Source organism: Protopterus annectens, chromosome 3.part1 (genome assembly GCF_019279795.1).
Source record: "Protopterus annectens isolate FY-2018-M chromosome 3.part1, PAN1.0, whole genome shotgun sequence".
NCBI lineage: Eukaryota > Metazoa > Chordata > Ceratodontiformes > Protopteridae > Protopterus > Protopterus annectens.
In genome coordinates this window covers 1,031,732,736-1,031,757,929 of record NC_056732.1, presented here as the reverse complement: position 1 = coordinate 1,031,757,929, position 25,194 = coordinate 1,031,732,736, and the positions used below count along the sequence as shown (strand labels likewise).

At 39.6% G+C, this 25,194-nt stretch overlaps 1 protein-coding gene and 1 pseudogene across 1 annotated transcript in view; one reads left to right on the top strand and one right to left on the bottom strand.

Annotated features, from left to right (window-relative positions):
- LOC122797745 (centrosomal protein of 192 kDa-like) overlaps positions 1-25,194 on the top strand; it is a 1,194,871-nt gene that overhangs the window by 131,851 nt on the left and 1,037,826 nt on the right. Inside the window, exon 5 of the mRNA XM_044066270.1 lies at positions 2,597-2,750. Coding sequence (XP_043922205.1) covers positions 2,597-2,750 — 154 coding nt within the window. The remainder of the gene's footprint in view (positions 1-2,596; positions 2,751-25,194) is intronic.
- LOC122798338 lies at positions 995-1,783 on the bottom strand (annotated as a pseudogene).

Here is a 25,194-nt window from a genome sequence, read left to right as displayed (position 1 = left end):
TTGGTGCATCAAGAATACTAAAACCAAAAGCAGTGGATATACATGGAGATAATTGCCATCAAGACCCTTCAGAGACTTGGAGGGTGAGAAAAAACAGCTGGGATTTCATACGAAAACTCAAAGTAACCCAAATTGCTGGGATGGGGGTGGGGTGCAAAGTGATATGACATAGTTACTGGAACTTGTTTTATTAGTTACTGGAACTTTTTCAATGTCTTCAAGAACCACTCTTTGCTAGTCTCACTTTGTTTCTTATCACGTGTTGCCCTGCCCTTGGAAAAACAGATACAATGTCCTGTAGCCCTACATAAAAAGAAAATGACTTCTCCAGTGATAGCTTTGAACAATGGAAGGTCTGGCTTGGAACTACATCTCTGTTTATTTATTCTGCCATCATTTAAGTAATTTAAGATCCACTTGTCCTTGACACCAGAGTTCTAAAATCACTGGCCCGGGCTATCATGAATGGATGTCCTCAGCTAAAAACTTCTTTAAAAATTGTCCATATTCTTAAAAATGGAGATACTCCGTTTAAAATGCCATTATGAGAACTTTTATAAAAATGTACAGTGTTCAAATATTTTGCACATTAACTAAAATAAATACAGTAAATGTGGAATACAATTTACCCCAACAATCTTGTATATGATCTCCATCACGCTGGACTCATTTCAGCGAGTCTAAACATGTTGGATACCGAATGATATTCAACATACCTTGGCAACAGAGAACACTGAACTCTATGCTTACATTTAGGAATTCAGAATAAATATTAACATACCAGTAAAATTCTTCAGACTCGAAGCTCTGAATCTTGCAACAAGGTAAACAAAGTTTGCTAACTTTAGTCATACTGTTTGATGTCCTTAGTACACTTCTCCATAGTAAAATACATTGTACAATAACGTTCTTGGCAGTTTTTAAAGATACCTATGGTGCCTTTCTTAATTAAAACCCGTAAAGTAAAAGAATTACTTCAGGTTTAAGACATTTTTCACCACCAGGTAAACACAAACCTGTAAAGGAAGTCTTGTGTCTTTGTAAAACGGAATCCTTTCTCTGTAGAAAAGGGGTATGTAAGTGATTTTGTAACCTTTTGCTTCTATGTCCATTTTGATGCAATCCAAAAGATCTGGAGCAGAAGGGGATGCTTTCCAAGGGCCAAATGTAACTACAGATTTTTTGTCGGTATCAGTCCCATTAATATCACTGCATTGAATATAATCCTCATCTGTCTTCTCTATGCACACCACGACACTGGACGTACGCGATGCAACTGCTTCTGCCCTGGCTATGCGAATCGAGACTTCAATATTTTGACCATAGTTAGGAACACGTGATAAAAACTGTTTTCTCCCAACCTGCTCACCAAATATTTGTGGAGTATCTTCCAGGTGTTTTATCAAAGCTTCTATCTCATAGTAGACTGCCTCCTTGTATATTTCCTGGATGTGCTGAGTTGGGATTTGATTACTATGGAGATATTCCAGAACATACTTAAAGTATGTCCCATCTCTGTCAATCACATATCTTCCATTCGCATCTGTCCTTAGCTTTGGTAAATCATTGAACATGTTGGCCAGTTTAGACTCTGGGCACTTTTTTAATGTGGCGATTGTTGTGTACATCTGTCCACCAACATTTAAAGTTATAACTGTAGGAAAATTTGTGGTGGTCTGCTTCACGGGAAACCGGTACTCTGAGATGCTCATACTGCTTGTTGCTCTGACTTTGTTCACCCTCTCTTCTAGAATAACACAGAAATGCGACCAGCTGTTAACTCGCTGACTTCCACCTGACACAATTTCTAACCTTCACAGGGAGTTTCGGAAGCTGCAGGTGTAGAAGGCGTGGCCTCAACCAAGGCATTTTTTTAGTTTGCTTTGGGAGCAGAAACACGAGTACAGTGAGCACATCTGCTAGCTCAGATTTTATGCAAACTGGATGCCTGAGTTGAGGAAAATTATGCATTTATCTCCTTCACACCAGGAAACTAAGAGAATACAATTATAAACCCTTCCCAAGTGTACTTTTTGCCATTGTGCAGCTTTTCTTTCAAGAATATTTCTTCTCCATATGTCTTTCACCATGGCCATGTAGTTTTCAATGCACCTATTTCATGGTACTCATTGTGACCGTTAGAATCAAGCTTGGTACTACAGTACTTCTGAATGCTATGCCCTGAAGTTGGTGCTTGCAGTCACTTGGCCACTTCCATTGTGATTACTGCTCGACGTTCATCCTAGCTGTAGGACTTGTCCAAGAGTGTCCTCTTGTTGATCAGTTGACAAGGTAAGACTATATTTTTAGTAAATGCTATCATAAGCATTTCCCTCCTAGGTGTAGCCGATTGTACTACAGTTTAGTATTACAGTAACTGAACATCCTGTTTTATGAAAATATTAATAAGTAAGCTGTGAATTGCAGGATGGTCCCTTCTGTTTTTGACTAATACATTCAGACTTGTGGGAAGAAGAGTTAATGGTGTGTAGTTATAAATAACATGGCTGTTAATTCAATGTAACACTGTACTCTGTATACTCTTTTGCAAGCCTTAAAATATGTAATCTTTATGTCGCTGCTTTCCTTAAAACAGACTGAAGACTGTGATCATTCTAGTTTGAGACCTGGGCTAGAAGGAGGTAGTTCTGATGAAGGTAATGGAACTGGATCACGAAATCATCGTAGCAGTGGTGGTACTGTGCGGAGAAGATCAGCTGAAGGGCAAGTTATTAGTTCCCTTGTAACAGGTACTTTAGGAGATTTCTCTATTATGTGCTAGTGCCACTTAAAGTGGCACCATAACCTAGTAAACTTTCTGCAGTACCTATATCCATTTTACCTGCTTTATTTGCCTTCATTATTGTGGAGTATGTTTTATTGTTTAATGAAATTTTGGAAAGTCAGAGGATGCCTGAGGAGTGGAGAAAGTGTTTTGGTGCCTATCTTTAAGAATAAGGGTGATGTGCAGAGCTGCAGTAACTACAGAGGGATAAAAATGTGCAGAGCTGCAGTAACTACAGAGGGATAAAACTGATCACTCACAACTTGAAGTTATGGGAAAGAGTAGTGGAAGCTAGATTAAGAAGGGAGGTGATGATTAGTGATCAGCAGCATGGTTTCATGCCAGGAAAGAGCTCTACAGATGCAATATTTGCTCTGAGAGTGTTGTTGGAGAAATACAGAGAAGGTCAGAAGGAGTTGCATTGTGTCTTTGTGGATTTAGAGAAAGCATATGACAGGGTGCCTAGAAAGGAGTTGCGGTATTTTATGAGGAAGTCTGGAGTGGCAGAGAAGTATGTACGAGTGGTACAGGATATGTGCAAGGGTAGTGTGACATTGGTGAGGACTGCAGTGGGAGTGACAGATACGTTTAAGGTGGAGGTGGGATTACATCAAGGATCAGTTCTGAGCCCTTTCTTTGCAGTGGTGATGGACAGGTTGACAGATGAGATCAGACAGGTGTCCCCGTGGACTATGATATTTGCAGGTGACATTGTGATATGTAGTTAGAGTAGGGACCAGGTTGAGGAGACCTTGGAGAGGTGGAGATATGCTTTAGAGAGGAGAGGAATGAAGGTCAGCAGGGCTAAAACAGAATATATTTGTGTAAATGTGAGGGAGGGTAGAGGAATGGTGAGGATGCAGGGAGATGAGTTGGTAAAGGTGGATGAGTTGGTAAAGGTGGATGAGTTTAAGTACTTGGGATCAACAGTTCAGAATAATGGTGAGTGTGGAAGAGAGGTGAAGAAGAGAGTACAGGCAGGGTGGAATGGGTGGAGAAGAGTGTCAGGAGTGATTTGTGACAGACTAGTACCAGTAAGAGTGAAAGGGAAGGTCTACAAGAGGGTAGTGAGACCAGCTATGTTATATGGGTTGGAGACGGTGGCATTGATGAAAAGGCAGGAGTCAGAATGGATGTGGCAAAGTTAAAGATGTTAAGATTTGCATTGAATGTGACTAGGATGGACAGGATTAGGAATCAGTATATTAGAGGGTCAGCTCAGGTTGGACAGTTTGGAGACGAAGCAAGAGAGGCGAGATTGCGTTGGTTTGGACATGTGCTGAGGAGGGATGCTGGGTATATTGGGAAAAGGATGCTAAGGATGGAGCTGCCAGGTAAGAGGAAAAGAGGAAGGCCTAAGATAAGTATTATGGATGTGGTGAGAGAGGACATGCACGTGGTTAGTGTGAAAGAGCATGATGCAGAGGACAGGAAACAGATGATCTGCTGTGGCGACCCCTAACGGGAACAGCCGAAAGAAGATGATGATGATTGTAGAGTATGTTTACATTTCTTAGACTTTACATTTCAGTCTTTACTTGCATTTATCTGAATGTCAAGTTAATGTTTTAAAACAGTATAACTTAACAAAACTGACAATGTGATCCCTAGGGTACACAGTGTGAGGCTGTGGAATGTTTTCCCATGTGAACTTTTATAGGAAAAAATAGAGGTGCATGTAGAAATATGCATCTGTGCAAGTCTGCTGTTTTGCAAAAGTGCTGTCATATTACAGAAGTGTTTGGCAGTTTCTACGGGCAGAGGTTGAACTTTAGTAACAGTTTCAGTGTTATAGGTGGAAGAAATTGTAATGAAGACCATGCTTTATGCAAGGAAGACTACCTCCTGTGTTATGTTTCTGAAGGTGTTACCACACTTCATATTACCACTTCCATTCCCATTTTATAGGATATTTAGATTTTCCTGCAGCACTGGCACTACATAATAAAGAGTAAATAGGTGCAAATGTGTGTAGCTAAAGAGATGACAGAGGACTGGAAAGCATTGCTATCTCCAATGTAAAATGTTGCTTTTGAATTTAAATTCCATGCTTTCAAGACTAGGATAGTTGCGCTGATTGCATGCGAGATTAGTTCCTGCGTTTTAGAATGAGGAAGTAGAAGACAAATCCTTAAGTACATGTGTATAATTACTTTTAGTTTAGAGCCCTGTGATCTGACCATTCTGCAACAGAACATGATGGTTACAGAACACATTGCTGTGGGTGACAACCTGTGTGTGTAAAATGGATTACATTCCCACCCTTACCTGGATGATTTGCTGTTCTGAAGTGGCTACAGTTCAGGGCATCTGAACTGGGAAATTGGCATAAATCTGGGCTGCTGTAGTGCTCTAGAAACATTGTTAATGTAGATGTACATTTATGTATACCTTTTCAGTATTATCAGGATGCATGCCATGGCACTGTGCTACTGTCAGTGGACACTATTACTATCTTTTCCAGACACAGTGTAATTGATGGAACTGTTCATGTTGTGCCCAAATAAGTCATCATTTTACAGAGCTTATCTTTTAAGCCACTTAAAGGGAACTTATCCCTTAATTTGAGAAGTCGCTTTTCTTTGTCTTCTCTTTAATGTGCTGTTCAAGGCAAGAAAAGGCTGCTTGTGCAATTTTTATGGCATTCCTTTGAACACACTGGTACCGACCTGATTTAGAAATTGCCACTGAACTCCTCTTTTTCCAAACTACAGCAGACGTCCACAGTTTAAGGTATTATTTTACCTCCCTAGGATTTGACGATCAAGTATTTCCTGGTGCTGCTTTGATCACTGGGTCTGCCTAGCTTTCATTTTCTCCCCAAAGTTGCTACTCCTAGCTTGCAATCTGGAAGGAGATCAAGGCATCCCTAGTACTGTTGCTTGGGAAGCATTTATTCATACATTCCCTGCCTCGTGTGTATTTCAATGACCACTTGTAGGGCACTCAGTTGACATCAGTGCTGTCCATCCTTTCAAGTTTTGCAAGAGGTTTTGTCAGCAGAACACTGCACCCACCCTGTCAGGGATGCAGCGACCTCAAGTTACCAGAGCTGTAGTCAAGGTTTTATCCCTTTACATCTCCAGCACCTGAAGATGTCCACAAAGTTGTTTTTAGTAGCACTGACTTTAAGCATCAAAAAGCCTTCACCAGTAGGACTTGACTAGTTTCATTCTACCAGTGTGTTCTGTGGGTTGCAGAGCGTTGCTGCTGTCTATCGGTGTTCGGTGAGTTGCACTAAGTTTCCTTTTTAACTGGAGCAATATTCTATTCTTGTATGTTGTGGTTAATGTATATGCCCCACTGATGTGTATTAGGCTTCTGTTAAATGCACTTGGGTCTTGCAAGCAAAGGATAGATGATTAAGCTGAAAAAAAGGTGTGAAATTATTGGTTTGCTTGACCGTATAGGTGATAGAGGGGCGACTTCAACTGTTTGGTTGCCAGAAAAGAAGAAATTTGGAGAAAGCATGAAAATCAACCGGAAGTAATGACTTGGATGAACCTTGCAGTTCGGCACAAGTGTCATCTTTCATGTAGGAGATGAATTTTTAGGCATGCTATTCAGATGAGCTGATAAAACTGTGAAAATCAGAAATTGAAATGAAGGAAAGGCTGGTTGAAAATTGAGCATCTTTATATCTTTTGAAAAAAGTTAGAAGATGGAGCATGCAGAGAGAGAACCTGAAGTTGTCTTATAAACCAGAGAAACTGCAAGGAATATATTGCATTAATTTTGAGTACAAATAAAACAAATGGACTGGTGTTCCACATGAGATGGATTTGTTAGAGATGGCACATTGTGTGCATGTTTCAAATCTAGCAATAAGACTGCCTACATTAGAAAAGATGCAGTTATATCTGCCGAAAGAACTGCTGATGACAAAACTAATACAGTGGAAAAGTGTCAACAGTTTGGGACATCAGAGTGTTTCAGGAAAATTATTCACTGAGGCAGAAAAGAAGCAAATTTATCCCACAGTTAGGGGATGCTAAAAGACAGGCAAAAGATTGAAGTTGTTATATCCAGCTGTCTTTAGAATTTTTTTTTTCTGGAGGATCAAAAAATATTTTGAATGCAGAACATGCTAAATATAAAAGTTTATTCAGTGGAGTGAGCTAGCAAGTTGGAGGGGACTCTGGATTGCTTTCTACTGACAGTAACAAAGCTCATAGATGGACATTGTCTGCAAACCATTTCCATTGTTCTAAAAGATGCTTGAGCTACATAAAAAAAAAAAGGCCAGGAATGGACTAGAAGAATCATTAGTACCTTGGACTTTACCTTAGACTAGTGTTTGAAGATAGAGATAGTTAGGAAGAAGACGAGCAACTTTGTGGAATTACTGAATAAATGGGGAAATTCCCATTAGCTGTAGTTTAGATAGGTCAGCTGTGATTCTTTTAAGTGCCTGAAAAAGACAGTATTTAAACTGGTGAGAGAACTCTGAAAATATAAACCCCACTTTGTCGTTTAATATTTAAAAGTACTTTGAAGGGAATAAAGGAGTTAAGTTGAAAAGGTTTTGTTAACTGTATAAAACTGACATGTTGTAAACTGTGTTGTATTATAAAACAGTTCTGTTTAACAAGTTAGAGGTATTTTAAATGGGGATGAGAATAAAAAAAAAAAAAAAACTGCTACTGCCAAAAACAGGTCTTCAGGTCCAAAAAGCCAAGAGTCCAGAAGCATACAAACCAAAGAAGGACCAAGAGTAGACTGTGTAGATTCCAGTATAAAGATTATTGCAGAAAAGACCACAGAATAAAAAATATAAGTGCTTTTGTAGGTGTGTACCCCACTTCAGATGTAAATATGTTGCATCTTGACCTTCATTTTATACTCTGAAAGCACTAGTCATATGCTATTAGATAATCACATGACCCAAATATTTAAAACCATACATGCATATATATATATTGTATATGATTGTAATCACTCTTATAAAAAATAGCAATATATTCAGAATAATTTCATACAAAAATACATATATAAAACTTCATATAAAGAACGCATATATAAAAAAAATACATGTATAAAAAACTGACTTTTCCAATAAGAATAAATGCAAGAAATACACACACAAAATTCATCTAAAGAGGGGCATTTTCTTTAATATAGGCTTCAGGGGTACCTAGTCATTCAGGTCATGTCCACTATCTGCCTTAAGCCTTGCAGTCCATTTGGCTTCCAGAGCCTCTGTCTTGTTGCAGACATCGCAGCCCCTGATGGTTTCATACACCCTCCCTATTACAAGAAATTTAAAAATATATTTGCCAGTCTCACTAACATGTTTAGATAGTGCACTTACTCTATCCTTTCTATTAATTTGGTACACATGTTTCCTAATCCAATCTTTAAACAGTCAGTTTTACCAACTTAAAATTTCAAACATTTCAAACAGTGGGCAAGATGCACTACGTTTGGTTTTGCATGAAGCAGAAACATCAAAATTATACTGTCTTTTTTTTTTTTATCTGTATGCATAAACTTAGTACTAATGTCCAAGTAACTACAAAAATTACAATGCCTATACATAGTCAAACCTCCATTTTCTAAGGCATTAGCCTTACTCCTTGGCAAACAACTTTCTTTTAAGGGAGAGGTCATTTCTGAACAAAAATAGAGGTTGTTCTATAATGTTACTGACACCCTTGTCAGACGTCAGAATTCCCCAATTTTTCTTGACTATGCCCATGTAGGTTTGTACATCAGACGAGTAATATAAGGGTATCCTGAGCATCCCTTTGTTACTAGTGTTACTAGATTTCCTAGTGACTGCGTCTTAGAAAAATATGGTTGTGCCACTGAATCTGTGAGTCTGGTTACCTCCTCTACATTATTCTTTACCATCTGGCCATCATAGCCCCTCTCCATCAATTCCTTGGTAATACCTTCAGTACATCTCAAGTCAGACTCCCTCCCATTGAGTCTAGAGGCTCGAAAAGCCTGGTTCCTTACCACGCTCTTAAAAATATATGGGGGGGGGGGGGTGCATACTGTCATATGATAAACTTTTGACATGACATGGTTTCCTGTATTGTTTCATGTACAGCCTTATTCTCATATACCAAAACTGCCACATCCGAAAAATGTTTGACCTTTTCAGAGTATGTAAACGTGAACCTTAATGCAGTGCTTTCATTAACATACTTGATAAATTCAGTTAACTGTTGCATAGTTCCACTCCACACAATAAAAAGGTCATCTACAAACCTTCTGAAAAAAGAGATGTATTTACTGAAAGGACCTCTTAACATATATTCAGATTCCCAGACCACCATTACAGCGTTGTAGCTATTGGCACATGAAGTGCCCATAGCTACTCCATTGTTCTGCCAATAAAACACATCCTCAAATAAAAATACATTACAACATAACACTGTCTCAAGCAAATCCTTGATGAGTTTGATCTGTCCGGCTTCAAAACTAGAGTATGTCCCAAGAAACCCCTCTGTACTTACTATACCCAGATAATTTGGAATTACAGTGAAAAGTGATACTACGTCCATGGTGACCAAGATGTAACCATCCTTATCACTCAATACTTGCATGTGTTCAAATAAGTCGGTTAAAAAATGTTCAGTATCTCTTAGTTACTGAACAGTTTGATGAACCACAGGCTGGTGAGAGGGAACTTCAAGGCAGAGCACAGTCGAGAAAGAAGCAGAAGTGGATGCAACTACAATGCAGATTCCTGTGAGCGAATCTACGATCCTGAATGGAGCTGTACAAGCTAATTCAGCACTAACAAGTGAAAAAGGGAACGGAACAGGAGCGAGACGGTAAACATTTCTTACAACAGCACAAATGCATCAGAAAGCTGAATCTGCTGTGCCGGCAGGTATACAACACAATGCTGCTGGCGTTCACCCTTTAGTAAAACAGAAACTTTGCTTTCCCCTACCAGTGAAGGATTTGGATTCCAAAACCAGGGGAAGGAGCAGAAATCGGCAGAAAAGGAAATTTGAAGGCCAGATGACTGGTTCAGGCAACATCAAAAAAGCCTTCTTTCACAAGAAGGCTTAGTCTGGAACTTATCGATTTTATGTATTTTCAAATGAAGAAATGAACATTTTGCAGAAAGGACTTTCTTTCATACCAAGTAGGTACTCAGACACTACTGAAGTTATTTTTGATATTAAAAAGTTTTGCAGGGGTTTAACCCTTAAGATGATGTTTAATGGCAGTGATAGGGAGATGAATGTTTTTAGGAAACCTAGCTCGTAGGTACCACCTTTGAATCCATTAATACATGCTTTTGAAACAATGTGTATACAGGAGGTGTATAGATTACAAAATGTTAGAAATACAGAACATAATGGCTTTAGGAAAAATAATCTTGCTAGAAATGAAAGGATGGCCTTGGTGAAGTTACAGGAAAATACAGATATAGTGATTAGGCCTGCTGATAAGGGCGGGCTAATTGTTGTCATGGATGCTAGCAAATATGAACATGCTATGCTTAACATGTTATGTGATGTTAGTTTCTATACGAAGATTACTTGTACAAAGATTGATAAAATGGTGCATCAGATTAAATTGAAATTGGATGTGTTGAGTGAGGGCTCCATAACTAAGGAATTATATGATTGCTTCCTTATAGAACATCCTGTTATCCCCTGTATACAGAGGTTACCTAAGATTCACAAAGATAAAATCTGTCCAATGAGACCAATAGTCTCTGGGAGAGGGTGGTCTATGGAGTCCATCTCCATATATATAGAGAATAATATGAGACCCTTACTTAATGAGGTACCACAGGCACTAAGAGATACTGAACATTTTTTAACTGACTTATTTGAACACATGCAAGTATTGAGCGATAGGGATAGTTGCATTTTGGTCACCATGGACATAGTATCACTTTTCGCTGTAATTCTGTATGAATGATATAGGTAGTATAGAGAGGTTTCTTGGGACATATTCTAGTTTTGAAGCCAGACAGATCAAAACTCCAAGGATTTGCTTGAGCTAGTGTTATATTGTAATGTATTTTTATTTGGGGATGTTTTGTTGACAGAACAATGGCATAGCTATGGGCACTTAGTGTGCGAATAGCCACGCCAATGCTGTAATGGTGGTCTGGGAATCTGAATATATGTTAAGAGGTCCTTTCAGTAAATACATCTCTTTTCTCAGAAGGTTTGTATACTACCTTTTTATTGTGTGGAGTGGAACTATGCAACAGTTAACGGAATTTATCAAGTATGTTAATGAAAGCACTGCGTTTTTAAGGTTTACATTTACATACTCTGACAAGGTCTTAAATTTTTTTGGATGTAACAGTTTTGGTAGATGAGAATAATACTGTACATGAAACAATACAGGAAACCATGTCATGTCAATAGTTTACTATCATATGACAGTATGCGCACCCTCCATATATTTTTAAGTATGGTAAGGAACCAGGCTTTTAGAGCCTCTAGACTCAATGGGAGGGAGTCTGACTTCTTGAGATGTACTGAAGATATTACCAAGGAATTGATGGAGAGGGGCTATGATGGCCAGATGGTGAAGAATAATTTAGAGGAAGTAACCAGACTCAGAGATTCAGTGGCACAACCATATTTTTCTAAGAGGCAGGTCACTAGGAAAGCTAGTAACAAAAGGATGCCCTTATATTATTAATCTGATGTACAGACCTACATGGGCATAGTCAGGAAAAATTGGGGAATTCTGACAAGGGTGTCAGTAACATTATAGAACTGTGATTTTTGTTCAGTAATGACCTCTCCCTTAAAAGAAAGTTGTTTGCCAAGGAGTAAGACTAATGCCTTAGAAAATGGAGGTTTGACTATGTGTAGGCATTGTAATTTTTGTAGTTACTTGGACATTAGTACCAAGTTTATGCATCCAGATAATTTTGATGTTTCTGCTTCATGCAACACCCAACATGTAGTGCATCTTGCCCACTGTTTGAAATTTTATGTTGGTAAAACTGAGTGTTTAAAGATCGGATTAGGGAATGTGTACCACATTTAATAGAAAGGATAGAGTAAGTGCACTATCTAAACATGTTAGTGAGGCTGGCGAACATATTTTTAAATTTCTTGTAATAGAGAGTGTGTATGAAAGCATCAGGGGCTGCGATGTCCGCAACAAGACATAGGCTCTGGAAGCCAAATGGACTGCAAGGCTTAAGGCAGACAGTGGACATGGCCTGAATGACTATGTACCCCTGAAACCTATATTAAAGAAAAAGCCCCTCTTTAGATTAATTTTGTGTGTATTTCTTGCATTTATTCTTATTGGAAAAGTCATTTTTTTATATATGTGTTTTATATATGTATTTTTGTATGAAATTAGTCTGAATATATTGCTGCTATTTTTTATGAGTGTGATTACAATCATATACAAGGTATATATGTATGGTTTTAAATATTTGGGTCATGTGATTATCTAATAGCATATGACTAGTGCTTTCAGAGTATAAAATGAAGGTCAAGATGCAACATATTTACATCTGATGAAATGGGGTACACACCTATGAAAGCACTTATGTTTTTTATTCTGTGGTCTGTTCTACTGTAAATAATCTTTATACTGGAATCTACAGCCTACTCCTGGTCCTTTAGTTTTGTATGCTTAAATGAGGATGAGTTTTAATCCGTGACGTTTGTAAAAGAACGATTGTAATGTAGCTAAGCTTTGCACTGGAAAAAATGGGAAGAAGCAAATCAAAGTAAATGTGATTTGGGTATTTTTTTTTTTTGGGGGGGGGGGTGAATCTATCATACCTGTAGAATTAAGACTGCCCTGTTGTTTTTTTTTTATTTTTTATAACAGAAATTCTTTCTTGCGGTTCCTGAGGTTACTAGTAACATTTATCATCTCCTCAGTAAATAACACCATCCTCTCACACCAAACTTTTAGGAGTTGAAATTGACTGCAAATTAAATTTGATAATCGCATTTCCCAAACTGTGAAAAAAGTTCATAAAAAAACTGGGAACACTGCAAAAATAAGCACTACTAAAAGTGCTAAGATAGCCATTGCCCAAACCCACCTAATCTCCACACTGCTGTACACAGCCCCCATACTCACTAACCTACAAAAATCTGAGGTACTAAAACTTGAATCATGCTATAAGAAAATAGCCAGATATGCCTCAAGCTTACCAGCCAGAATCCATCATTGCCTTGCACTCCAGCAATTAAACTGACTAGAACTCCCCCAACTCCTACACTAGGTTCAGTTAACCATGGCCCACAAAATCCTTTTCAAACCTGAGAACACCAGTACTGCAAACATTAATTCAACCATATACCACTAACAGAACCCTGCGCTCCATTAATAAGCATCACATAAAGTCATTGCAACCCAAAACCAAGCAGGAGACTCGCTCTGAAATTATATAGGTAAAATCTGGAATGAACTTTCTAACATTAACACCATAGCAGCCCTAGCTCAATTTAAAACCAGTCTAAAAACCTACCTATTAAACAAATGGCTGCGTCCTTACTTTCCCCTGTATAATATAACTCTTAAGGGGAAACTGGCGGGCAGTTCCATGAAGTTTAAAACGGGGAAATGACTGGTTATAAAAGTAGTTTCCTATTCCAAGCAGCTTTAGTACTTGAATGCATTAAATATAAGTGTATGATTGAAGGGTAGTCACTGCACTTTTTAACTCTGAAAGTTTACTGAAAGTAGCAACACCTTTCACATCTGAGAAGGGAATGGAGATGGTCTGTTTTAAGTGGGGGTAATGTGCTCTTTAACATGATTAACCCTAATTTTAGAGTAGGTAATGCCTTTGGATGCAACTATTGTTTTTTTTTTTGGGGGGGGGGGGCAGATGCTTTTATAAGAAGGGGTAAACTTCCTTTCTGGAAGTGATATGATTTTGTGCATTTCTTGTGAGTTAATAGGGGTTGGAGAGCTTAAAATATATTTATCTTTTTTGAGTATTTTATTGAACTGCAAAGTCTGGGAATATGTGATAGGGATCCAAACAGAGATGAGAAGCAGCAGCTATTTGTAAAAAAAAAAAAAAAAAAAAAAATCAGTCCAGTGTACATGCAAGCTGCAAGTTAGAAATGTACTCAAAGGAAATGTCATCTGTAATATGTGGAAGTAATAACTTTTTATCAGAATGGTTGCTTTCAGTGTAAGCATGGAATGTAAATGGCTTTACATGTGTAGAGAAAGTGTGGCTATTTGCACTCTACATGTAATGCAATTCAGTGTTACAGTAGAATTATTTGGATAGAAACGTGTGTGAATTTAAGAGGATTTCATGATGGACGTAGCAGATTTTCAGTGATGGGATTTCATGATGGATGTAGCAGATTTTCACTGATGGGAAAAGCCAAGTGATATATCAGTGTGTGTGTTGGGGATGACAGTATCATATAGATATATATTCTACCTATAATTGCTAATTTTGCAATATCCTGTCTGTCCACTTTGATGGGAAGTAGCAGCATCTGCCAGGTCTGACCTGTCAGTCAGACACTGCTCCATGCCCTCGACCTTCTTTACTCCTGTAATGCACCTGTTCCCTGTAAGCGCCCAAATCTCATTTCCCATCATGGCAGACATTTCCATCATTCCTGTCAGTTCTCTGCACCTAAAAACAAAACTTATCTGCTCTCATTCATGCTCTTCGCAGCTATATTTTTGGATGTAGCCAAATGTCTTCAGCTCTCTTCTGTAGAGTTCTTGTTACAGTTTTCTTTGTTACTGTTGCTATTGTGTGGACTTCATGGTAGTTGCTGTAGTGGTCTTTCTCACTATTTGTATGGGCAAAGGCTTCATGAACTGCATCTGATAAGTGGACAAACGTCTGCCCCAGGATATCCACAAATTAGGTTTTCTAGCCCCAGGCATACTATATACACACACACACACACACACACACACACACACACACACACACTGGCCTACTTTGGTTTATAGGAACATAATAAAAAAAGTGATATTTAAAGCTTTTTTTACACTCTACATCACAGGACTTAGACAAAAGGCAGGAGAAGGAAGAGGATGGTAAGCCTTTTATCTTCTCTGACAAAGCTTTCCTGTTTGAATGTCTGGGTCCAGTGGTTTAAGAACAACTGCTCTATCTGGTATTGGGTCCTTCCCATACTGAGGTGATATTGTCACTTCCCCAGGAGGACAGCCAGAAGTTACTGAGTGAGTGCTGTCAGTGTCATCCCTTGCATCTTGCACGTCTGTCCAGAGTTCCGACATCAGTGTGAACTGGTGAGGAGAACCTTTATATCTCATTGAAATGGTGTCATTCAGTACCCTTCACTGTTACTAGCATGGATCAGCTTTGACCCTAGCACCACCTCCAGTGAAGCTCCTTCCCTGTTATCGGTTTTGTTGCTGGAAGTACCAGAACCATTGGCATTCAAGGTGCATTTCCCTTTGGCACATGGTGCGTCAAATTCCTTGGTGCTGACCCCTGCAACATCTAATGCAATTTGCTCTGATTTTGTCATGTTGAACTCATTTTGGCACCAGTCCCATGATGCAGTCTTTTACTTTCTCATCACATTTGTCACCATTTTCATTGTCTGAGTTCTTTGCTTTCAAAGCATCTGCTGCAGTCATGATAGTACTGTTGTGACCATCTGTTGCTCAATGTCTGTCCATTGGGATTGACATTGTAACCGAGGTGGGTGTTTTCAGTGGTGACTGATTTGGAGTTGGTTTTGACTTTGAGGATCATATCCTATCCAGTGACAGAGGCAGGAGATGCCTCAGCAGCACCTTTCTTCAGCCTTGAGCCAGGGATAGAGCATTTATGGGGATCTCAAACCTTCCCATTGTCATGCATGTAGTCTTCAGGTGCATTGGATGAGTCCATCCAGAGCTACCATGGAAGCACATGTACAAAAGCAGGCACAGAGATTCCCTATGAAATCTCTTTTCAAAGATGATACCCAATGTAGGGAAATATTCTTCATAGTCCCTTTCTGAAAACACCAAATTTGGTGAAATATTTGAACTAATACAACAGAAGGGTACTTGGCTCACTGACATTTCTTTTCCCAGATGAGTGTTTTGAGGTATTCAGATCTTCCTCCCCCTTTTCTGTCTTGTGTATTCTTGTCTGATGGTTAATTAATGGACATGGTAGTAGAGAGAGCATGGCAGGAGCCAGACTTGACCAAAATTAATGTTAGGATGCCAGACAAAATCCTACATCAACCTAAGGACAGATCACATTGGTGTTTAAGCCATGGGTTAGATGCCATTACTTATTTTTATTTTTTTTTTATTTTACATTTGTTGACCGGGATAGTCTGACTGGATGCATGTCCATTTTCAGCGGAGGCCCTGGGAGAAAAGCTCCAAGGGTAAGCAGATACAGCATTACATAATACCAGCATTAAATATTAGACTATTTACAGTGATTACATAAGTAAACAAGTTAAACAAGTTCCACAGGTTAGAGTTAATCCTGAGCGCAAGTCAGGACTTAAATTACACAGTAAGCTGGTTAACAGATTTTTACACATTCTAGAGAGAGTTAGCCAGGCTTGATACATTGATATAGCCAGTTAAGTTCCAAATGTTTGAGTCTAGTTTTAAATTGACCTAAGGTAGAAAGTAAGGTAATAGCTGGAAGACCTAAGGTAGAAAGTAAGGTAATAGCTGGAAGAGAGTTCCAGGATCTACTTAGTGTTTGCAAAGAGAGAGTCACCGGCTGTGTTATTAATTTTGCTAGTCTGAATTAGTAGTTTGTTAGAGGATCGAAGTGGTCTAGGATTGTTATAGGGGGTGATAATATTTAAGTGCAGGAGTATTGTCTGGATTATAGAGGATTTTATAGGCCATAATCAGTTGGTTATACTGGATTAGGCTGGGTAGTTCAAGCCACCCAAGCTGATTTAGATTGATGCAATGATGTGTCCTAAAAGGCAGCCCAGTGGCAAACCTGGCCATGTGGTTGTATCAAATTGAGAGTTTAAGGACAGTCTTGTTTAAATTCGAGAGTAGAGGAGATGCATACAGAAGGGTTGAAAGAAGGTGAGAGCAAGCTATGGCAATTTTAGCTGGAGGGGTTAGGAAGGCTTTTATTCTGTAAAGTGACCCTAGTTTTTTATTGATGGTTTTGATAGTTTGGTTAACATGTAGGTCGAATTTTAGATTATTATCTATGATGACACCTAATAGTTTTGTAGAGGGGTCAGGGGAGATTATTGTGCCATCATTTGAATTTATGGTAAAGGTGAAAGAGGTAGACCTACGTGTTGGTGAAAATAACAGCATTTTAGTTTTTTGGGGATTTAGGATCAGACGACGTCCAGAAAGCCAGTTTTCTGTTGTATTAAAGGTGGTCTGGATAGCTTACCATAACTCTATTGGAGATGTGGCTGAGCAAATCAGTAGTCTCATCAGCATATTGGATACAGCTGACTTTTGGGATGACAGTATAAAGGTAGTTAATGAAGATGGAGAACAGCAAGGGCCCTAATATAGAGCCTTGTGGTACTCCACGGGTGTTTGGTAGAAGGTTAGAGAGTTCTGCCAGAGGGGCAGCCTGCTGTCAACCATTCAGGTAGGATTGAAACCATTGAAGGGCTCTAGTAACTAGACAATGTTTGCAGGGTGTGGATTAAAAGTTGATCAACCATATTGAATGCCTTGGAAAGATCCAAGAAGAGGGCTGAGGATATATAATTATTGTTGTGATTATGGTTTATGGTGTTGGTAAAGGCTAGGAGGGCTGAAGTTGTGCTATGATGAGGACAGAAGCCATGCTGAGTGTCTGCCATAAGGTGATTCTGGATTAGGTGGTGCAGGAGTTGTCTATGAATACATTTTTCCATAATCTTTGCAAGTGGAGAGAGTATAGCTATTGGCCTATAACTGGAGAATTCAGTAGAGCTGCCTCCTTTGTGAAGTGGGATTACATAGGATATTTTCCAGATGGTGGGAATTTTAACTTCTATGGTTTGATTGATTAGTATTGAGACTGGGTAAACAATAGCATCAGCTGATTTTTGTAGGTACTCTGCAGGGAGTTGATCAGCAGAAAGTATAGTGAGTTTTAATTTTTTGATTAAGGTACGGATAAGTGAAGTGGCGACTGGTTGGAAGCTGAACGCGAGTAGGTTTCTAGGGGTGCTACTTTCAGGACCAGGGGAGCTAGGAGGTAGTTGGCTAGCTAGGGCTTGAATTGTCCCAGTAAAGAATTGGTTAAAACTGTCAAACATCTTCAGGGGTTTTATCAATAGTAGCAGCAGGGCTTGGGGTTGAAGTTTGTCCAGGATGTAGTAGATTATTTAAATCTGCCCAAAACTTCTGAGGGTTATTTTGATTTACTGCCTGTAAATTACAGTAGTATTGTTTTTTGTCTTGTAAAACGGATATTTTAGTTTCGTTCCTGGATTGCCTGTATTTAATGTGATCTTGGGGGTCTTTAGAAGAACACCATAAAGCCAATGCTTTGTTTCTAAGGGTAATTGAGTTTAGACTCTTTAGAAAGCCATGGTGCAGTTTTTGCCTTTTTTCTCTTTGAATGAACAGGCGCATGCAAATCAAGGATCTCAAGGAATTTGTTGAAGTATGCTACTGCTTCATCTAAGGGGAGATGTTTTAGAATAGACCAATTACATGAGTTTATTTCTTGTTAGAATTTGACAGGGTCAAAGTTTTTATTGTTTCTAACCTTTCTGAGTAAGGGTTGTTGGGAATTAATGGCTTTGTGCTTAATTACATATGTGAGAAGGTGATCACTTAGGCCATCAGGGAGGGTACCAGAGGTGTACAGTTGGGGGTGACTGAGTACCCAGTCAAGTATGCTTTCTTTTTGGTTGGGTTTACCTATCCTGGTAGGGGTGGATATGATTTGGGTAAATGCATGCAGGTTAATATGAGTGGTTGGGGATTCTGAGGAACAGGTGCCCCAGTGTGTGTTGAAGTCTCCAAGTAGTAGGGTTTATTGGGGGGTAGTGACATGATAGCAAGTGCAGGATATCTTCAAGTGTAGATATGTTGTTACCTGAGGGAATGTACATACAGATGATATTAATGCATTTATTTTTATTAAGTTGCAGTTTGGTGGCAAGAATTTCGGAGTTATTAATCTGAGGTGGTTGTATTACATCTGTGGTGACATTCAAGATTTATAGAGTACAGCTACCCCTCCCCCCTTCCTGGAAGCACGATCCAGCCTGTGTATGTTGTACCCAGGTGGTAACACTTCATTGTCTGTAGTGTAGGGGAGTGGACATCCAGAAGTGCATGTAATTCATGTACCTTGTTATTAATGCTTCTAATATTGAGATGACAGGCTAGGAGAGAGTTAGTTGGCTTATTAATTGTAGGTTTGTAGCTTAGATTGCAAGTAAAGGGGGTATGTGTATCTGAAGTGGGTGGGCCAGGGTTGGGGTGAATATCACCACCAAGTATTCGGTCAAGTCTATACTTGGTGATTTAACTTCAGGAATTTGTTTGTGGTAGTGTTTGGATCTAGAGCTAATGTGCCTAGGGTTGAGATGTTGATAGACTGAACAAGATGTTGGATAGGACCTGGTACTGTAAGTATGGTTTAAGGTGGGAGGATTTACAGCTGTGGTGATAGTATGGCCTTTCGGGACCTGAAATCCCGTGAGAAACTGGTTTTCATACAAGGTAAGGAGGTATGGTGCGAACAAGAGGGGGGTAGTAAAGAGGAGTATATCGTTATTTGTGATTCAGCTAGTGAGTTAAGGAACGGTTTTACCTGGTGATGCAACACCAGAAAGAGTGGTGAGGTAAAGGTACTGGAAGGGGGATAGGAGAATGCCAGATGAAAGCAAATAGGTGCTATTAAAATGTAGGTAGAAGAATGGGGGTGGGGAGGAATTATCCCAGATGAAAGCAGATGGGATCTAGAAAGTTAGGGAGTGGCTATAGTACTTTAAATTTAGAGGTACTGGGGGCGGGAGGGAATTGGGAGCAGGGAGGGGAGTAAAGATAGCCTGAGCGTAGCGGGGCTATTGCAGTTTACAAGGTTTCCTAAGGTGTCCTAAAGCTATAAGGCAAGTATTATAGCTCTTAATGTAAGAGTCAGTTTACTTAAGTTACAGGGGAAGGAGGCAAACACTCAAGTAGAAAAAAGAGCCCTATGGCTGACCAAAATGGTGACCTGCTTAATTACACAGCACTAAGTGAAAGCTTAACAAATGCTTTTTGTGTGCAACCTACTCTGCTTAAATGCTGAGAGAAACTGATTTTGTTATGGTGACCAATTGCAGTTCTGTAGACTCCGTTTTGTAGGTAAATGTAGAGTTCAACTAGGAAAAGAGAAAAGCAGAGATTCTAGGGTAAGCATGAAGGCAGCAACAGGCAGTTATTTTATAATACATTCAGAAAGGTTTGAGGGTGGGGGCTAAAGTAGCACACTTCAGAATGAACTAAGATTTATAGCTAAGAAACCTAAGCAAGAGAGCAAAGCAGTAAATAAACACTTGCTGGATTTTAAATATATACCTGAAAAACTAAATCAATTATTCACAATTGCCAGTAAAAGCACTTCAGGTATAGCTAGCCCAAGTTATTCAGGTCATAAAAGCACTTCTACAATGTGTGTGTGCAATTTAAACATTAAAAACACATGCAGCAAGTAGGAGCTCTGATTATACACTTTCTCTAGGTACAGGTTCAGTTTAAACACAAATATTACCACAGAAATAAGTCACTAGCTACTTATTATTGTGGCAGCATCTACCAAGAAGTAACTGTGTGCTACATTTTACGAACAATGACTTGGACTGTAGACTGTGTTGGGAAATGTTTACTTTCGGCAGGTTTGTGCTCTGTGCGTCAAACTAGCTCACTCATTACCGGATTCCAGAGACCTAGCTGAGCAGGCTGACTCTGCTGAATACTCACAAGCAACTGGAGTCTCGAGAAGCTTTTGATTAATGATGCTGATAGTGTGATAAGGAGGCATAACTCGTATCAAAAATTACAAAAAATCATCCTGCCAATCAATGTATATAAGTTACAAGATGAAAATTATATTCAAAATAACTGTCCAGAGGCTTTATTTGTAATCAGATTTGCTACTTTTCCAGTATTTACATGGAATAGTGCTGCGGTAGCTTTGTCGTCTCACAGTAAGACGTTGTCCTGTTCGATTCTCTGCTAGTGTCATCTCTGTGGAGACATGCGTGAATGGGCATACCTTCGTTGAAGGTTGTGTCAGGGCTGGCAACTTGGCACGTAAAAATCCACTGCCAATCATTAGCGGACCGGAGTTCTGCTGTGGCGACCCCTAACCGGGAAAAGCTGAAAGACGCAACAACATGGAATGTAAGTGACCTTACAGATAATAGAATTTATTGTTCTTTGCTTGTTGTATTTGAGATGTAGGGTGCAAACAATGCTACACATGTTTTGGGAAGGAAATGAGCATGAAAAAACATGAATAGTGTATCTGGGACAATGGAAAAGAGAAATTTGTAAGAGAGGTACCCAACAGTGATGGAGGGAAAAATGAGTAATTGTACACTTGGGGGGTAGTAAAGGGGGTTATTGGCATGGAGAGGATTATGTTGCTATGTATTTATACTCCACCTAAAATTACAGTTATGGAGCCTTGACAGAATTTTGGGAAAAATACTTTTGGCAAATATTTATGGGTGAGGTCTGGGACTCCAGTCTACAATACAGGTTTATCAGGACCTAGAAGAGAAAACAGAAGAGGGCAGATTTCTGAAAAAAATACAAGAATGTTTGGTATGGAAGATGTGAATGTAGTAGCATGAATTAAGACAATTTGCACATTACTCAAAATGCAGCAACTGCTCTAGAGTGGACAAATTATATGTCAGAAGCATGTATATTGAAAGTGTTGAAACCCATCTGATAACTACCAGATCATGCAGTAAAAAAAACTAACAAAAATGCAGAGTAATGATGGAAAAACTCAAACAATGGCATTTGTCTGTTAGAGGCAGTAATTTGAAGAATGTCATTTGTCTGTTAAGAGGAAGTAATTTGAAGAATGGGTAACTGATATAATCTGAGACTTGTTACAAAAGATAGAAATTGCTTCATGAATGTTGGCTAATGGGTGGGATTATATACAAAACGTACTTGAGTATAGCACAAATAGGGCTGATACTGAAAAGATGTAAAGGGAATTTAGAAGTGCTAACAAAGATTTAAGTATTGCAGAAAAAAGTCTCAGAGGTGTCTCAATAGCAGACAGCTAAAGAAAACTGCTGTTAAGTCATTATTTTCTGATGACTCTTGAGCAAAAACATTTTCAGGATGACTTTGGCAACAAAAAGAAATGGTTGATGTTTTAACAATTTTCTGGATTTCTGCATTCTACCACCAGATGTACCTTATTCCTTTCTATTGAGCCCATCCACTAGGTAAATGGCTCATCAAAGAATTCACATCTGTATTAAAATACACTCTAAAGATCACCCACTGCCACATACTCAGGGCGGTATGGTGTTTAAAATTAGGCTCCTCCCAGATTGATGTACTAGATTGCTAACTTTTGATTGTGGAGCTTACCCCCTGGAAAAGGTAGTCCTAAAGACCCTGCAATGTCGGAAGAACCGCACTTGTTTCCAAGATACCTGTGTGAAGCATAGCGTTTTCTTGATTCCACATGACCTGTCTGAGATGGGGCATTTTGAATGGAGAATGGTCCAGGGCATTTGTGGCTATTGGTAGAGGAAGGGTAAAGGTTCTTCCTGTTGAAATGGGCATACATTACTCTAAATGTCTGTAAAGAGAGTCAAATTGATTATTCATAAAATCTACTGACTGAGACCACTGCATGCTAAAAGGTCCACTGTTGCACACATGTAGAGCCTCACAATGTCAGATGAATGGAAGCAGCCATATGCCCCATCTCTTTTAGGCCAGTGAAGCAGTTAGTTTGTGTGAGGTGTTTTGAGATTATAGCTGGCATTGAAAAAACCTCCAGAAGAGAGACCTGACAGTGCCCAATTTTTGTCCCAGTGACACCCTGTCATTCAAGCTTTGCTATGGTTCCAGAGAATTTTGTGTTCAGAGATTCCCAAGGCTAGATAAGCCCAGTTAATCTGTGGCTGATGATGAATGCTGCCTGTGTGGCAGCCAGGAGTCAGTTGTCCAAACAAGGGACTGTGTGAATCCCTTTCAACCTCAGGAAGGCTAAGATGACAGACATGTACTTGAACAGCTGGGGGGCTGTGGTGAGACCAAAGGGCATTATTTGGAACTGGTGGTACCTGGCTCCTAGCCAGAACTGGAGGTACCTTTGGGACTCCTAGGCGACTACTTGACAGTAAGAATCCTGAAGGTAGAGCACATCCAACTGCCTTCCTCTAAGCACCGAGTAGTTCACTCTTCACCATCCAGAACTGTCTTTTTAACATACTCGTTTAAGCTGCTGAAGTCTTGAATGGACTTGAATTCCACTGATTTCTTGGATGAAGAAATGAATTGCCTGGAATCCTGTCTGGTCTGATAGTACCACCTTAATTGCTTTAAGGTACTATAGAATCTCTTCTGCCATTGCCTTCTAGTGGGGTTGTACATCTGGGAGGGGCAGAAGCAACATTTTAAGGTTTTCAAGACAGGCCACTCACAAGTTTAGGTGAAGAGAATCCGTCTTCAACTGCCTCCAAAGAGGAGTTTGGTAATCATTTGAAATGCTGAGGCTGCTTCTTTAAGCAAGGACTTCTGAATCCCTAGTTTTGTGGGCCCCGTCTGCCCCTAGGGTAGTACACATTAAAGGGGCCACCTCTGCAACATTAGCCCCTATTTGAAGAGAGGTCAAACAAAAAAGCTAATGTGAAGTTCTGTTTTGCCGTTCATTCTTACTGATGGGGTTCGGAGGCGATCCTCTGCTCCAGCTCAGCCAAATACAAAGCTCAAGGCCAACTCCCTATCCCATGATGCACCCTGTTACCCCAGATCTTGTTTGCCGCTGCAACAGATCGGAGGATTCTTCACAGCTCTGGCCAGTGAAAGTTCAATATATGTTATCTAAAATATTGCATACTTAGAGTTGGGATTACTATTCCTTTTTGTTTCTTCTGTTTGTAGATAATTTAGGCATTTAGAAAGTTGTTATATCTTAGTGGTTTGTTGTCTTGTTCTCTTGGCAGTTTATATGTAGGCCCTTGTTATCTCCCTTTAAAAATTTTGATAACAGTAGCTTAGTGCTTTCTGTAATATTTAGATAGACTAAATTAGTCTTGATTTGTGTGTGCGCGCTTGTTTATTTCATAGAGCCCGTTTAAATTAGAGGACTAGGTTTCCCTTTTGGAATCGTTTTGGTTTCTCTTCAGATTAGTCTGTTAGACGCTGTTAGGGTGTTACTTGGCCCTTTATTTTTTCCTTTGTGGGCCATTTAACTTGTTTGGTATTTGTGTATTTACTGTGTTCTTGAGGCTTTTTCATTGTTGCCTTTTTGTATGAGTATGGCTGATCAAGATAAGGAGAAGCACCCCAAATCAGGGTTTAAGAAATGCCCTAAATGTGGGCAAAAGATGTCTTTGACCATTGGTCATGTTAATTGTGTTTATTGTTTAAGCGGGGTGCATTTACAGGAGAACTGCTCCATTTGCCATTCCTTCAGTACTCATGTTTTGCACAAGAGGAAGTTAATTGACAGAGGATTGCTTAAATCCTCCTTTCTGGAAACCTTGGACAAAGATGGACATGACAAATCTTTTAAATCTTCCAAATTTTCTAAGTCTTTGAAATATGCATCCTTGGAGCCGAAACCTTCTGCTTCAAAGCCATTTGAAAAATCTTCATCTGCTCCACAGACCTCGGAGCTGGGTGCAGTTACCTTTCGGAGCAATTCCCCAGTCTTGGAACCAGTCTCTGCTGTGTTAAAATCACCAGTACTTCAGTCAGTGGCTTAGTCTATTCCGTCGTCTTGGTCCTCGAGAACCCTTTCAGATTTGGATGCGGATTGAGTGGTGCAGAAGTTGTTGCAGGCACCGGCTCTTGCCAAATTGTCTGGTCTGACCCAAGGGGCTTCGGAACCATCTAAAGTACTCCCTTCTACTTGTGTTCCTCCTCTGATCCAACCCAGGCCTTTGGAGCCGGACAAAGTGGAAATGATTGTGGAGCCTTCAGAGAGGACGCCTGTTACAGTGCCTTCTTTGCCGACTACTCTGACTTCCTCAGTGCCTGTTGAGGAGTCTAGGAGCCTACACTCACAGGTGTGGTCCGGGGAGGATAGTCTAACCGATCTTTCGGTTCCTACTCTGCCTCTCTGGACTTTGGCTCTGATAAGTTTGGCGCCTACCTCTGGATCGGAGTCTGCTGTTCCAGTACCAAGAGAATCCTCTGTTTCTTCGCACCAGAGCCGAGGTGCCTTTGATGATATTAAGAAAGTAATGTCCCCCTAAGACATCTGCAACTTTTGGACCAGTGACCACCTCACCTAAATTGCCTCTGTCGTCTTCTGCTTCACAGATCTCACTAAAGCATAGAGACCC